This window comes from Schistocerca piceifrons, chromosome 11 (assembly GCF_021461385.2).
Source record: "Schistocerca piceifrons isolate TAMUIC-IGC-003096 chromosome 11, iqSchPice1.1, whole genome shotgun sequence".
In the NCBI taxonomy this organism is placed as follows: Eukaryota; Metazoa; Arthropoda; class Insecta; order Orthoptera; family Acrididae; genus Schistocerca; species Schistocerca piceifrons.
The window spans coordinates 100,259,250-100,275,529 of record NC_060148.1 but is presented as its reverse complement, the minus strand read 5'-3'; the positions used below and the strand labels follow the sequence as shown (position 1 = coordinate 100,275,529).

The following is a 16,280-nucleotide window of genomic DNA, read 5'->3' as shown; positions in this document are numbered from 1 at the left end:
CGTGATACATTTTTGAATAGGTCTTTTGGAGAGGAAATGAATTACCGTTAAAAAATACAGGGCGCCATTTAAAAGTCATACCACTGTTCATATCTGTGTAAAAAAACAAAGCTACAACGAAGGCAATCGTGCTGATTGATTTCCCCCTGACGGCTAAAGATCATTTGCTTGAAACATCTTGTAATTTGCATCTGGACAAACAGTTATTTAGGTGAGCAAGATAAATGGGACACCATATTTATATATGAGCTTTTTAAAGGAAACAGCTGGAACACCGAGTCATGGAAACAGAAAAAAAGTAACTGATGCTCAAAAGCATTTGACTGAACACTGAAAGAGCCAACATGGTTGAAGAATTGTAAAAATATCTGGGAGAACCAATCAGGACAGCACTGTTGCATCTGTTTTCCTTTGATGTATTACGTACTCCAAGAACAATATAATAGATGCAAAATGCCAGTGTCTAAAGGTGCAATGTCTACCGAAACACCAGTTTAATAAGTCATGGTTACAAAGTACTAACTCGAGTGTCGGTTCTAGAGAGACATAGGACCCTATCAGGATATACTGATTTATGATTTGTATGAATTAAAGAATGACATGCTTAATGTTAAAGCATTTGTGGATTTTCAAAAAGCTTTCGAGACTGTGGAATAAAATACATTACTAAAATTCTGAAGGCAATAGGGGCAAAACAAAGTAGCTAGAAGATCAGCTACAGATCTTACCAAAACCAAAGAGGTGTTGTATACGTCTAAACTCACGAAATGGAGACAGTGGGGAGAGTTCTAATCCATCGCCCACATTATTCAGCCTCTACACAAAGCAGGCAGTAAAGGAAACGAAGGGGAGACTGGGAAAAGTAAACTGTAATTCTAGCAGAGATGGTAAAGAAATAGATAGACTAAGAGGAAAGAGTGCTACAGATATCATACGCGAACTGAGGCAGCAGGCATTACAACAAAGGCATTTTTCGTTATAGCAGGATCAACACACGAAATTTCAGTAACCAGCTTTGTCCTTCCAAATCTCTTCTGCGAACCTTGCAGAACTAGTACTCTTGGAAGAATGTATACTGCAGAGATATGGCTTAGCCACAGCCGGGAGGATGTTTCCAGAGTGAGATTTTCACTCTGTAGCAGAGTGAGCGCTGATATGAAACTTCCCGGCCGGTTAAAACTGTGAAGTATGGAAGGTAGGAGATGAGGTACTCTCAGAATTGAAGTTGTGAGGACGGGCCGTGAGTCGTGCTTGGGTAGCTCAGCTGGTAGGGCACTTGCCCGTGGAACTCAACTCTCGGTCTGGCATACACTTTTAATCTGCCAGGAAGTGTCACGTCAACGCACACTCCGCTGCAGTGGAAAATCTCATTCTGGAAGTGTATTAATATCAAACATGAAGAAGAAATTTCTTATAAGCACCGTCAGGAGCATTAAATTGAATTAAAAGTCATCATAGACTTTGGGAAAAGATAAGATGAGAAAATATATAGATATAGTACTGTAAAAGGATATCGAAAATTAGATGGACTGATACAATGAGAAGTGTGATGGTTCTCCACAGAAATAACGAGGAAAGTAATGTGTGGAAAATTACACCAAGAAGGGACTAAATAATAGGGGATGTGTTAAGACATCAGGGAATAACTTTTGTGGTACTATAGGAAGTATATAATATAAAAGCTTTAGGGAATGACAATATCGAAAAGTATCTAAGAAATAATTGAGTATGTGTTACTCCAAGTTAAAGATGTTGGCATAGCTGTGGAAGTCGTGCTGAGTGCTATTAAATCAGACAAAAGGCAAATGGCCCACAAAAATAAGGCATGTGAGACTTTCCGACTGCCACTGGTATCAGATCTTGCAGTATGTATTCTCCATCTCCTCATTCTCAACCTTTATCATGATCTCAATCGCCTCTAACAGTGAGCCAACTCAGTAAGACAGTCATGCCTTTGTGATGTAACCATCGCATGGAACAGGAATAAATGAAGTAATGAACTGAAAATCTACTCTAGAGAAATAAACTGTGTCACATCTCTAATAGAGCAATTCACTGCGGTGTTTCTCCATTATAACTGAATACACCACTTCTAAAAAATGTACCCCGCACAAAATCCCTGAGAAAGTAACTGGATGACGCAAAGTTGGACACCTACCTACTCTTTTAACGTCTTCCCAGATTTTGAAAAGATTTTGAATAATTAATTCATAGAATGATAATCAAATATGTTGAATGTTTTACAATTAATAACAAAAACTAACTCGGCATTAAGAAAAATGTTCCCAATTTTATATATGTGAATTATACCTTAGAGTGTGCAAATATAAAGTACTTTACAGCAGGTAGAATCTGATCTGACTCAAGGCGAAAGGTTGTTCACAGTCTCTTATTAGCAAACGCTCAGCACTACAGCTTCGTGGCTCATTAACTAACCACCATAATCCTGTACCACTTAATAGAAGTGAATCTGGCATCATATTAAGGAGCTGCAAATTTTCGATTCCGTCCTGTAGCGCTTTTTGTGGTAACAACAAGCTCACAGCGGCATTAGCTATGTGTAGATCAAACTATTGCTTTCAGATTACACCTACAGGATGACTAAAAATTTACCAGCTACAGAAACCAGCAACTTCCTTCCCCCTTCGCCATCTTTTTTTACCATAAACTCCCTTGCAAGCAATCTAACTGAAATCCACTATACCCAGTTTCATTGTAGCGATAGAAATGGAGGAGAACTTACACAGTATTATGAACTGTAAGAAACAGGTAGAGATCGTAAATAGCACAGAATACCTGGGTATTCACTCAAATCATAAAATAAACAGGAATTAAGACCGTGTTGACAATTAAAGGAGCCAACACTATGGGTTTTTGTTTTTATTTATTTCCTATCGTTATCGACCAGCTAGGCCTTAAGCTGCATGTTATGGCTGTGTAATTCCAGTTAGAGTATATTTTAGTTAAAATTTAGTTTCCTACCACATTAGCTTTTCTCTGTCTCGAATAATTTTTAATGTCGAGATCAGAGTGAATAGAATATTAGCAAAATTATTTTGGCATTGGGAATACTTACCAATGCGACATAATTCATAGCTATTTACATGAGGATTGTTCCAAGACACCTTACGGTATGTGAAATCAAATGTACGCTACAGGTACAATAATGGCATCGACCACAGACTGAAAAAGCCTGTCATTGACGAAAGGAGATCTTAAACATAAATGTGCTGTTTATCTGAAACAATTCCCCACTGAACCTAAATGTTTGTCAAAAAACTACTGAGCATTTAAGTAACCTATTATGTTTGTCACGAAGCTACTGAGCATGTAAGGAACCTATTATGTAGTCACTGTATAGATTACGAACGTACTACTGTCATGCTGACAGAGTTTTCAAATTAATGTACAGCAGCGCTGTGTTCGTAATACAGCGGCCTGTTCAACTGTACAAGTCTATCTTTTAGAAAATGGTACCGATACATTCTACAGCCATGCTACGATGTCACTGCCGTGATCTGTGGTACATCTCCGCAACAGACGAATTAAGAGTATTCCACCCGGTATACTCTCTGATATCAAAGGCACCGATGTACTGATACGCAACTTTGTTGCAGAGTTCGTTCATAATAATTATACGATTAAACTGCGAACCAGAGCAGTTATTAAATCTCGAAATAAGCCTACGACGGCGAGACACGACAGCACCTATATATCTAGGAGTAATGGAAAGAAATAGTTATCTGAATTGTCACTTCTTAAATGAGGGACCGCGACTTCAGTATCGGAACCCTAAAAGAAAATTCGTATAAAACTCAAAAATAAAATTAAACATGTATTTCGTTAATAACAATAAAATTGTTACTTATTATCATATTCAGACCTACGTCAAGTGAAAAAAATATTTGTATATTTACCTTTAATAGAATGTGGATCACTGTATGCAGCAGCCATGACCATAGTCACAAAAATGCAGATGAACCAAGTAATCCTTCTGCAGAACATCATTCAAGTATAAAGGTGTCAGGCCAGATTTATAACTTTTCCCTTAAAGTACCTTCTGCAAACTTGCAGACCGATGAGCAACCTGTAATTTTGTCAATAAATTTAGTTAAAAAAATTCATTTTCTTTCAAGAAGATGTACAGAAAATTAATGTTTGAGTCCGACTTGTGTTGCATTAGTTTACAAATTAAAATCACTTTCTTTTTCCAGTATGCTATTTACTGACTGATTAATTTAAAATATGTACGTCAAATACTTCTGAAACCTTTTAAGACACATTCATTGCTTTGAAATTTGATTCTTTGACAGTACTATATAAACGACTTGCAATCTTTCGTCATGTCTATGTATTTATTGCAGAGATAACAGTGTAAACTTCGCGTTTTTCAAATTAACTGCATATATGGCACTAAGAGCTTTCATTTTGCGGAATGAGAGAGTAGGATGAGGTTTGTCTTGACCGCAGCACTGGTATTAGAATGTTAAACGGGTCTAAGTCATCTAAGGACAGGCTAGCAAGTACTTCCCAGAGAGAGAGAGGAGGTGGGGAGGGAAAGGATTACGGTCCAAAAAGGTGATGACAGCTACTGGGTGCTGACTGTTATAATCTCCTAAATATGCTACAAGGAAACCAACAGCACTACAGACATTGTGCCGGTGAGACAAGCAGAAATTACACTCCTGGAAATGGAAAAAAGAACACATTGACACCGGTGTGTCAGACCCACCATACTTGCTCCGGACACTGCGAGAGGGCTGTACAAGCAATGATCACACGCACGGCACAGCGGACACACCAGGAACCGCGGTGTTGGCCGTCGAATGGCGCTAGCTGCGCAGCATTTGTGCACCGCCGCCGTCAGTGTCAGCCAGTTTGCCGTGGCATACGGAGCTCCATCGCAGTCTTTAACACTGGTAGCATGCCGCGACAGCGTGGACGTGAACCGTATGTGCAGTTGACGGACTTTGAGCGAGGGCATATAGTGGGCATGCGGGAGGCCGGGTGGACGTACCGCCGAATTGCTCAACACGTGGGGCGTGAGGTCTCCACAGTACATCGATGTTGTCGCCAGTGGTCGGCGGAAGGTGCACGTGCCCGTCGACCTGGGACCGGACCGCAGCGACGCACGGATGCACGCCAAAACCGTAGGATCCTACGCAGTGCCGTAGGGGACCGCACCGCCACTTCCCAGCAAATTAGGGTCACTGTTGCTCCTGGGGTATCGGCGAGGACCATTCGCAACCGTCTCCATGAAGCTGGGCTACGGTCCCGCACACCGTTAGGCCGTCTTCCGCTCACGCCCCAACATCGTGCAGCCCGCCTCCAGTGGTGTCGCGACAGGCGTGAATGGAGGGACGAATGGAGACGTGTCGTCTTCAGCGATGAGAGTCGCTTCTGCCTTGGTGCCAATGATGGTCGTATGCGTGTTTGGCGCCGTGCAGGTGAGCGCCACAATCAGGACTGCATACGACCGAGGCACACAGGGCCAACACCCGGCATCATGGTGGTGGGAGCGATCTCCTACACTGGCCGTACACCACTGGTGATCGACGAGGGGACACTGAATAGTGCACGGTACATCCAAACCGTCATCGAACCCATCGTTCTACCATTCCTAGACCGGCAAGGGAACTTGCTGTTCCAACAGGACAATGCACGTCCGCATGTATCCCGTGCCACCCAACGTGCTCTAGAAGGTGTAAGTCAACTACCCTGGCCAGCAAGATCTCCGGATCTGTCCCCCATTGAGCATGTTTGGGACTGGATGAAGCGTCGTCTCACGCGGTCTGCACGTCCAGCACGAACGCTGGTCCAACTGAGGCGCCAGGTGGAAATGGCATGGCAAGCCGTTCCACAGGACTACATCCAGCATCTCTACGATCGTCTCCATGGGAGAATAGCAGCCTGCATTGCTGCGAAAGGTGGATATACACTGTACTAGTGCCGACATTGTGCATGCTCTGTTGCCTGTGTCTATGTGGCTGTGGTTCTGTCAGTGTGATCATGTGATGTATCTGACCCCAGGAATGTGTCAATAAAGTTTCCCCTTCCTGGGACAATGAATTCACGGTGTTCTTATTTCAATTTCCAGGAGTGTATTAGCATTTGAACCATACTGGGCCAGGGGTACCAGGTGATCATCGATACCGCGGGGCAACTTCACCTAGTGATAAAATGTGCCTTTCGTTGTCGCTACAAATCGAAGGTAATGGACCAGTCTGAGTTGAACAGACATGCGGGACGCCTCGCAGACGTATGCGTGGTCAGTGAATTTGAAAGAGGGCACAATATTGGCATGAGAGAAGATGATGCATCCATCCTGGAAAGTGCTGCTCGTGTGGGAGGAAGTATTTCTGCGGTGCAGCGGTTGTGTGCAGGAAGACCATAGAACACCACGAGATGGGTCATGTCGCACCAGCCAGACCACCGCCCGAGAACATCGACATCCGAATGGCACTGCAGGACAGATCGGCGTCCTTCTCGGCCCTCGCGCAACAGTGGAACAGTGTAACACATCGTACATCTACGTGGATACTCTGCAAATCACATTTAAGTGCCTGGCAGAGGGTTCATAGAACCACCTTCACAATTCTCTATTATTCCAATCTCCTATAGCGCGCGGAATGAATGAACACCTCCTTCCGTACGAGCTCTGATTTCCCTTATTTTATCGTGGTAATCGTTCCGCCCTATGTAGGTCGGTGTCAACAAAATATTTTCGGATTCGGAGGAGAAAGTCGGTGATTGCAATTTCGTGAGAAGATTCCGTCGCAACGAAAAACGCCTTTCTTTTAACGATTTCCAGCCCAAATCCTGTATCATTTCTGTGACACTTTCTCCCATATTTCGCGGTAATACAAAACGTGCTGCCTTTCTTTGAACTTTTTCGATGTACTCCGCAGCCCTACCTGGTAAGAATCCCACACCGAGCAGCAGTATTCTAATAGAGGACGGACAAGCATAGTGTAGGCAGTCTCCTTAGTAGGTCTGTTACATTTTCTAAGTGTCCTGCCAATATAACGCAGTCTTTGGTTAGCTTTCCCCACAACAATTTCTACATGTTCTTTCCAATTTAAGTTGATCGTAATTGTAATACCTTGGTATTAAGTTGAATTTACGGCTTTTAGATTAGACTGATTTATCGTGTAACTGAACTTTCAGGAGTTCCTTTTAGTACTCATGTGGATGACCTCACACTTTTCGCTATTTAGGGTCAACTGCCACCTTTCGCACCATTCAGATATTTTTTCTAAATCGTTTTGCAGTTTGTTTTGATCTTCTGATGACTTTATTAGTCGATAAATGACAGCATCATCCGCAAACAACCGAAGACGGCTGCTCAGATTGTCTCCCAAATCGTTTATATAGATAAGGAACAGCAAAGGGCCTGTAACACTACCTACATCTACTACATCTACATCTACATTTATACTCCGCAAGCCACCCAACGGTGTGTGGCGGAGGGCACTTTACGTGCCACTGTCATTACCTCCCTTTCCTGTTCCAGTCGCGTATGGTTCGCGGGAAGAACGACTGTCTGAAAGCCTCCGTGCGCGCTCTAATCTCTCTAATTTTACATTCGTGATCTCCTCGGGAGGTATAAGTAGGGGGAAGCAATATATTCGATACCTCATCCAGAAACGCACCCTCTCGAAACCTGGCGAGCAAGTTACACCGCGATGCAGAGCGCCTCTCTTGCAGAGTCTGCCACTTGAGTTTATTAAACATCTCCGTAACGCTATCACGGTTACCAAATAACCCTGTGACGAAACGCGCCGCTCTTCTTTGGATTTTCTCTATCTCCTCCGTCAAACCGATCTGGTACGGATCCCACACTGATGAGCAATACTCAAGTATAGGTCGAACGAGTGTTTTGTAAGCCACCTCCTTTGTTGATGGACTACATTTTCTAAGCACTCTCCCAATGAATCTCAACCTGGTACCCGCCTTACCAACAATTAATTTTATATGATCATTCCACTTCAAATCGTTCCGCATGCATACTCCCAGATATTTTACAGAAGTAACTGCTACCAGTGTTTGTTCCGCTATCATATAATCATACAATAAAGGATCCTTCTTTCTATGTATTCGCAATACATTACATTTGTCTATGTTAGGGGTCAGTTGCCACTCCCTGCACCAAGTGCCTATCCGCTGCAGATCTTCCTGCATTTCGCTACAATTTTCTAATGCTGCAACTTCTCTGTATACTACAGCATCATTCGCGAAAAGCCGCATGGAACTTCCGACACTATCTACTACACTTGGGGAACGCCTGAAATCACTTCTGTTTTACTCGATGGCTTTCCGTCAATTACTACGAACTGTGACCGCTCTGAGCGGAAATCGCAAATCCAGTCACATAACTGACACGATGTTCCATACGCACGCAATTTTACTACGAGCCGCTTGTGTGGTACAGTGTCAAAAGCCTTCCGGAAATCCAGGAATACGGAATCGACCTGAAATCCCTTGTCAATAGCACTGAGCACGTCATGTGAAAAAAGAGCTAGTTGTGTTTCACAGGAATGATGTTTTCTAAACCTATGTTTACTGTGTGCCAATAGACCGTTTCCTTGGAGGTAATTCATAATGTTCGAACACAATATGTGTTCTAAAATCCTGCTGCACATCGATGTTAACGATATGGGCCTGTAATTTAGTGGGTTACTCCTACTACCTTTCTTGAATATTGGTGTGACCTGTGCAACTTTGCAGTCTTTGGGTACGGATCTTTCTTCGAGTGAACGGCTGAATATGATAGTTAAGTATGGAGCTAATGCATCAGCATACTCCGAAAGGAACCTAATTGGTATACAGTCTGGACCAGAAGATTTGCTTTTATTAAGTGATTTGAGTTGCTTCTCTACTCCAATAATATTTACTTCTACGATACTCATGTCGGTAGCTGTTCTCGATTCGAATTCTGGAATATTTACTTCCTCTTCTTTTGTGAAGGCATTTCGGAAGGCTGTATTTAATAAATCTGCTTTGGCAGCACTGTCTTTGATGGTATCTCCATTGTTATCGCGCAGAGAAGGCATTTACTGTTTCTTGCCGCTAACATCACATACGACCAGAATCTCTTTGGATTTTCTGCCAGGTTTCGAGACAAAGTTTTGTCGTGGAAACTGTTATAGGCGTATCGCTTTGAACTCCACGCTAAGTTTCGAGCTTCTGTAAAGGATCGCCAATCTTGGGGATTTTGCGTCTGTTTTAAATTTGGCATGTTTGTTTCGTTGTTTCTGCAACAGTGTTCGAACCCGTTTTGTGTACCATACACATCAGGGGTGACACTCCGTCGACATTTACTATGGCGTGGGGTACGTGCGCGTCGTCCATTTCTCTCTCTGGTCGATGTGCAGACACATGCTAGACGGCATTGGTGAATGGAACGACGTCACTGGGATAAGGAGTGGCATCAGACAGTGTTTTCGGCCGAATCCAGGCTATTTTTGAAAATTATGATCGCATTTTGTTTCGCCGCAGACAGGGGTAGCTGCATCACAGTGCTTGCATTCGCACAAGTCATACAGCCTCAACTCAAGGCTCTATGGTGTGTTGTGCTACTGGGTACAACAGCAAATAGGAGCTGGTGTGTGTCTGGGACACTGATCGTTGTGACCTACATGAATGGCATCCTGCGACCCATAGCTACACAACACCCCAGAGGCCAGTTTCCAGCAAGACCACGCACGACCACATATGGCTGGATGACCACGTGCATTCTTGGGTCGCATGACAGCCTTTTGCCTTGGCCCACCTGATCACCATACGTCTCGCCGATCGAAAATGCGTGAAATACGATGAAACAGTGGGCGCAGCACTGTAATCCAATGCCAGGCACCACAGATGAATTTCGGAACCATATGAATGCAGCGTGGGTGGCGATACCACAAGACGCCATCCGCTGCTTATTCGCGTCGATTCCATCACGTATGGAACAAATTATCATTGACCATGGGTGGCCCTGTGCCGACTAGACAACAGGACAGATGCTGAACGCAGGTGACTGAAATACTAAACATTTCTGCAAAACATTTTCCGCCATCTGTAGTCGTTCAAGGCGTTCTGTTTCTTATGAGCCTCACTGTAGCTTTGTCTTCCAGTGCTCTTTAGTTATAGCAGTCGAGTGGCGGCTACTGTGGCTGTCTGCATGCTGAATAAAATGATAAGCGTTACAGGAACGATGAAATTAGGGTCAGTGTGTGTATAACAATATTGAACACATAAGTAGCAAGGATAAGAGTGTACATATAACTTTATTTCTGGGTATGGAGTCTGGCCTTTGTCGAGACTGGAGTGTGGAGGATGTAATGTTATTGTTAGAAGATTATGAAAATAGTCTGTGTGCAGTTGATCAGCTGAAGTATGTGTCTGTGTTTACTTGTGTGTTTCATAACAAGTTTCAGCACAATACATAGTATTGCTTGATCTAAACCCTTGGGTTTTGAAGAGTAATTTATCTTTCGGACAATCGACATCGAGTGAATCTGTACTTGATCATTCGGCGCTGGCTTCTCCTTCGCTCTCATGTAGCCTTACAAATGAAGAATGAGACCGTAAACTCTTTCGTGAGGAAGTAGGTGGGGGAAGACAAATTGAGAGGACCGTATTAAGATTCGAATGATGACCAAGAAGGAACATGCTGCACAAGCTGACAATAGGCGGGTAGTGTAGAGGACTACGGTGCGCTTAAAATTAGTTAAGACCTTTGACAGTTCAGTGCTGAACGAGTAGAGGGAAGCGCAGTTGCTGGTGTGAGCTGGGCGCGTCTGCTGGTGACTGCGCGAACAGCAAGTTGCGCAAGCTGCAGATCTGAAATCTTTCTCAACGAGTGTAAAGGAACTATTAGCTAAAAACATCTGATTCTCGCACATCTCATAGGTTAATTCTTCAGCCTCATGATGAACTGCGTAGCACTTAGTTAATACTCGCAGTTATTGTGATATTTAGAAATTAGGTAAACTACTCTACGAAATTCTTGAAGTTTTGCAGTGAAAAATAAGGGCCTCTATGAATTTGCGTTTCGTGCGTGTTACATCATATGTTGCTTCGTATGGAATGTAGAAAACATACCTGAACTTTGCATGGCAGAGTAATTATAGTGTATGCATACGAGGTGCATTCAAGTTCTAAGGCCTCCGATTTTTTTTCTCCAGACTGGGAAGAGATAGAAACATGCGCATTGTTTTAAAATGAGGTCGCGTTCATTGTCAATACGTCCCAGAGATGGCAGCACCGTACGGCAGATGGAATTTTATCGCCAGCGGCGAGAATGACAACTGTTTTAAATACTTAAAATGGCGACGTTTTCCTTACTTGAACAGCGTGCAATCATTCGTTTGCTGAATTTGCGTGGTGTGGTTGGTTGGTTGGTTGGTTGGGGAAGGAGACCAGACAACGTGGTCATCGGTCTCATCGGATTAGGGAAGGATGGAGAAGGAAGTCGGCCGTGCCCTTTCAGAGGAACCATCCTGGCATTTGCCTGGAGTGATTTAGGGAAATCAGGGAAAACCTAAATCAGAATGGCCAGACGCGGGATTGAACCGTCGTCCTTCCGAATGCGAGCCCAGTGTCTGGCCACTGCGCCACCTCGCTCGGTGAAGCACCTAGAACCGCTGAGCCACCGCGGCCGGCCAGTAGGGTGTGTGAGTGACCCTCATGTTGCCAGGTCCGTCGTTCCCTCATTCCAGTGAGCCATCTCCTGCATTCGTAGATCGTCAGAAATAAACACTCGTCGTGACGGATGATGCCTACTAGGAAATCGTTCCTAGTACAGCCTTTGAACAACGACAACATTGCGACGTACTTCGCCGTACACAAGGCGCATGTCATTCAGTTCTGCGAAACTTTACCAGTACTGCTCCACCGTATTGTACTGCACAGCTCTGAATAGCACTGAGTAACGAATGGGTCTGTGGTTGATTCACAGCATGTTCTGTCGTGGGACAATGTAAATACGAGGGCTGTGCAGAAAGTAAGTTACGATCGGTCGCGAAATGGAAACCACAGTGAAAACCAGAAACTTTTTATTTGCAACAGTTAGGCACACCTTCCACCTAATTCTCTTCATATTCGCCGCTCCAACTTCGAAGTTTGTCTTAGTGTTGTATCAGCTTTCCAATATCCTCGTCATAGAAAGCAGCCGCCTGTGCTTTCGGCCAGTTATCTGCACCGGTCTGCAGTTCGTTGTCTGTGGAAATATTGTGTCTTCATAGCCAGCGGTTCTTGTGAGCAGAGATGAGACTCAGGTGTAGCCAATTAGGTACTGTATTGTGGGTGATCAAACACTTCTCATCGGAAACGGTACAGGAGCGTCTTCATTGCCCCTGCAGTGTGCGGCCGAGAATCGCCATGAAGAAGGAACTGCTCGACAGTCGTGTTATGTGGGCTGCATGACACAGGCGAAATCTCTAATCAGGCACTCATACTTGGCGGGAGACATTATTCCCTACGCATCTTTACGCGCTCACTGTTTACTCGAAACTGGAAAGAGCGACGCGACACGATCGACGGGCGTACTAGAGACACTGCCCAACACATCTGTGCGAAGCTTTACCGGATTTTCCCAGTGGTTTGCATTTCGCGACCGATCGTAACTTACCTTCTGGACAGCCCTCGTACAATGCAACAGAGCACTTTAGGGGAAATTAAAGTAACGAAAGTCTACACTAGTAAACAGGTTCATCCTCCTTGTTTCCTTGCAGGAAATAAAGAATGTACATGTAAATAAACAACACAGTATGTATAAATTTGTATGTATGTAAGTTGTAAATAAGCTGGAAAACAGTAATGCTAGACAAGGTGACAGACAAGTTTACTTCCATATCTCTTTAAGCTGGCTTCTCCAAGTTCCCTACCTCAAATTATTCAGTGGAGCATTCTCTATGTCCTGTTATATTTTTGTACGCCCTTACGGAAACACCCTACATAACGGCTTAGAAAAGCTTGTCAGTGTGGATCTCCCGAAACTAGTACAAACTAATAATGCGAAACCGAAATTAATCGTTTTTACGTATTGTTTTGTGCATTACACGATTTGCTTTAAAGAGAGAAAACAAATGTAGATGCTGTTTTTGACGATTTGTTGGTGTTTAAAGTACAGTCAGTTGATGATATATTGCAGAATCATTTTCAAGTGTCCCAGAGGAAGTCACCTGTACATGTCATAGAGCTCAAAACAATTTAAATTCAAAGTTAGCTTATTGTGGTGTAGTGGCAAGCGTTGATGCCTCTGCATCACAGTCTGCATCTCTGTCTGCAAACTGGGTATTTGTGTTGTCATCATGTCATCATCGTCATTGTGATTCGTAACATTGCCTAGATTGGACCGTGTAAAAATTGGTACTTTTTATGGGAGCACAGTTGAACGCTCCCAGCCGGTCGTTGTGGCCGAGCGGTTCTAGGCGCTTCAGTCCGGAACCGCGCTGCTGCTACGGTCGCAGGTTCGAAGAATCCTGCCTCGGGCACGGATGTGTGTGATGTCGTTAGGTTAGTTAGATTTGAGTAGTTCTAGGCGACTGATGACCTCAGAAGTTAAGTCCCATAGTGCTCAGAGCCATTTGAACCATTTTTCACTGCGCCGGAAGACGTGTATTATAAACATGTACTCGACCGTGTTGAAAGATGCAAACGTCATCCCCGAATTGCTCTTCCACAGTGGGAAGTTAGAAGGTGCTTAAAACATCAATGTAGGCCCGTGCTGTGATAGTCCCACGGAAAACAACAAGGAGTTCAAGCCCCCTCCATCAAAAACACGACCACACCGTAACACCACCGCCTCTGAATTTTATTTTTGGCACTACACACGCTGGCAGATGACGGTCTGGGCATTCGTCTTACCCACAGCCTGCCGTCAGATCGCCACATTGTGTACCGTGATTCGTCACTCCACACAACGCTTTTCCACTGTTCAATCATCCAACACGTTCCTTACACCAAACTGAAGTCGTCTAGCATATCGTCGTCTGGCATTTACTGGCATGATGTGTGGCTTATGAGTATCCGCTCGACCATGAAACCAGAGTTTTCTGCCGCCCCGCCTAACTCTCAAAGAACTTGCAGGATCCTGATGCAGTTTCGAATTTCTGTGTGACGCTCTGAATAGATGTCTGCCCATTACACATTACGACCCTCTTCAACTGACGGCAGCGTCCGTCAGTCAACAGAAGTCGTCGTCCTGTAGGCTTTTGTGCTGTACGTGTCCCTTCACGTTTCCACTTCACTATCACATCGGAAACAGCGGACCTAGGGATGTTGGAGGAGTACAGACGTATGACAGAAGTGACACCCAGTCACCGGACCACGTTCGAAGTCCGTGAGTTCCACGGAGCGCCCCATTCTGCTCTCTGACGATGTCAAATGACCACTGAGGTCGCTGATGTGGAGTACCTGGCAGTACGTAGCAGCACAACTCACCTAATATGGAGAACGTATATGTTTGGGGTGTCCAGATACTTTTGATCACATAGGGTGTTACGTATAAGAGAATCTCCGGTAGAATATTCGTTAAAGGTCAGGCAGCGAAACGTCGCGGATTCTGTTATGTCGTCCCACAATAGGAGTTGTAATTAATGAAATAGTCCCACAAAACGCCTAGTGCCTTCCGCATTCTTATAAGTGTTGAATTCCCAGTCTACGTGCACTAATCCTTTCTATTTGCGGATATCGTAGGAGGTATGGATCAACTTCACAATGAAGCGTGTATGTGCTTGCGTGTGTTCAATAGTTTGCGTCGACTTGTGCAAGTAAGTGTGAAGGAAACAGAGTATAGCACTCTTATTCATTATGAAAAAGTGTCGGCAGTGGCAAATCTTGAAGTTTCAAATTACTGCGTGTGTTAACTTTTACTTCTTAGTTTTGCTAGATCATTTCTTGTGCAGCTTAGCTATGTCACCGACTGCGAAGAAGAAAGGTTCTAAAATTCATGGAAGAGATGAAAAAGTAATTCCCTACCAAAAAGGAAACTCGTCTAGCTTGAAGGGGGAAACCAGATGGCGCCATGGTTGGCCCGCTAGATGGCGCTGCCTTAGGTCAAACGGATATCAACTGCGTTTTTTTTGTTTTTGTTTTAAATAGTTACACCCATTTTTTATTACATATTCGTGTAGTACGTAAAGAAATATGAATGTTTCAGTTACACTACTTTTTTCGCTTTGTGATAGATGGCATTGTCACAAACAAATGGTTCAAATGGCTCTGAGCACTCTGGGACTTAACTTCTGAGGTCATCAGTCCCCTACAACTGAGAACTACTTAAACCTAACTAACCTAAGGACATCACACAACACCCAGTCATCACGCGGCAGAGAAAATCCCTGACCCCGCCGGGAATCGAACCCGGGAACCCGGGCGCGGGAAGCGAGAACGCTACCGCACGACCACGAGCTGCGGACAGGTCACAAACATATCCCTGACAATTTTAGACGAACAGTTGGTAACAGGTAGGATTTTTGAATTAAAATATAGAACGTAGGTACGTTTGAACATTTTATTTCGGTTGTTCCAATGTGATACATGTACCTTTGTGAACTTATCATTTCTGAGAACGCATGCGGTTACAGCGTGATTACATGTAAATACCACATTAATGCAATAAACACTCAAAATAATGTCCGTCAACCTCATAGCACTTGGCAATACGTGTAACGACATTCCTCTCAACAGCGAGTAGTTCGCCTTCTGTAATGTTCGCACATGCATTGACAATGAGCTGAGACACGTTGTCAGGTGTTGTCGGTGGATCACGACAGCAAACATCCTTGAACTTTCCTCACAGAAAGAAATCCGGGGACGTCAGATCTGGTGAACGTGCGGGCCACGGTATGGTGCTTCGACGACCAATCCACCTGTCATGAAATATGCTATTCAATACCGCTTCAACCGCACGCGAGATATGTGCCGGACATACATCATGTTGTAAGTACATCGCCATCCTGTCATGCAGTGAAACATCTTGTAGTAACATCGGTAGAACATTACGTAGGAAATCAGCATTCTGTCATGCAGTGAAACATCTTGTAGTAACATCGGTAGAACATTACGTAGGAAATCGGCATACATTGCACCATTTAGATTGCCTTCGGTAGAATGGGGGCCAATTATCCCTCCTCCCAGAATGCCGTACCATACATTAACCCGTCAAGGTCGATGATGTTCCACTTGTCGCAGCCATCGTGGATTTTCCGTTGCCCAATAGTGCATATTATGCCGGTTTACGTTAACGCTATTCGGGAATGACGCTTTGTCGCTAAATAGAACTCGTGCAA

The 16,280-nt window shown here is 44.1% G+C and overlaps 1 protein-coding gene across 2 annotated transcripts in view; it reads right to left on the bottom strand.

Moving 5' to 3' along the window:
• Nucleotides 1-16,280, bottom strand: part of LOC124720153 (serine/threonine-protein phosphatase 6 regulatory ankyrin repeat subunit B-like) — an 87,235-nt gene that overhangs the window by 50,126 nt on the left and 20,829 nt on the right. For both annotated transcript variants that reach the window (XM_047245459.1, XM_047245460.1), the window contains exon 2: nt 3,918-4,087. In XM_047245459.1, coding sequence (XP_047101415.1) covers nt 3,918-4,008 — 91 coding nt within the window. In that variant the 5' untranslated portion in view covers nt 4,009-4,087. The remainder of the gene's footprint in view (nt 1-3,917; nt 4,088-16,280) is intronic.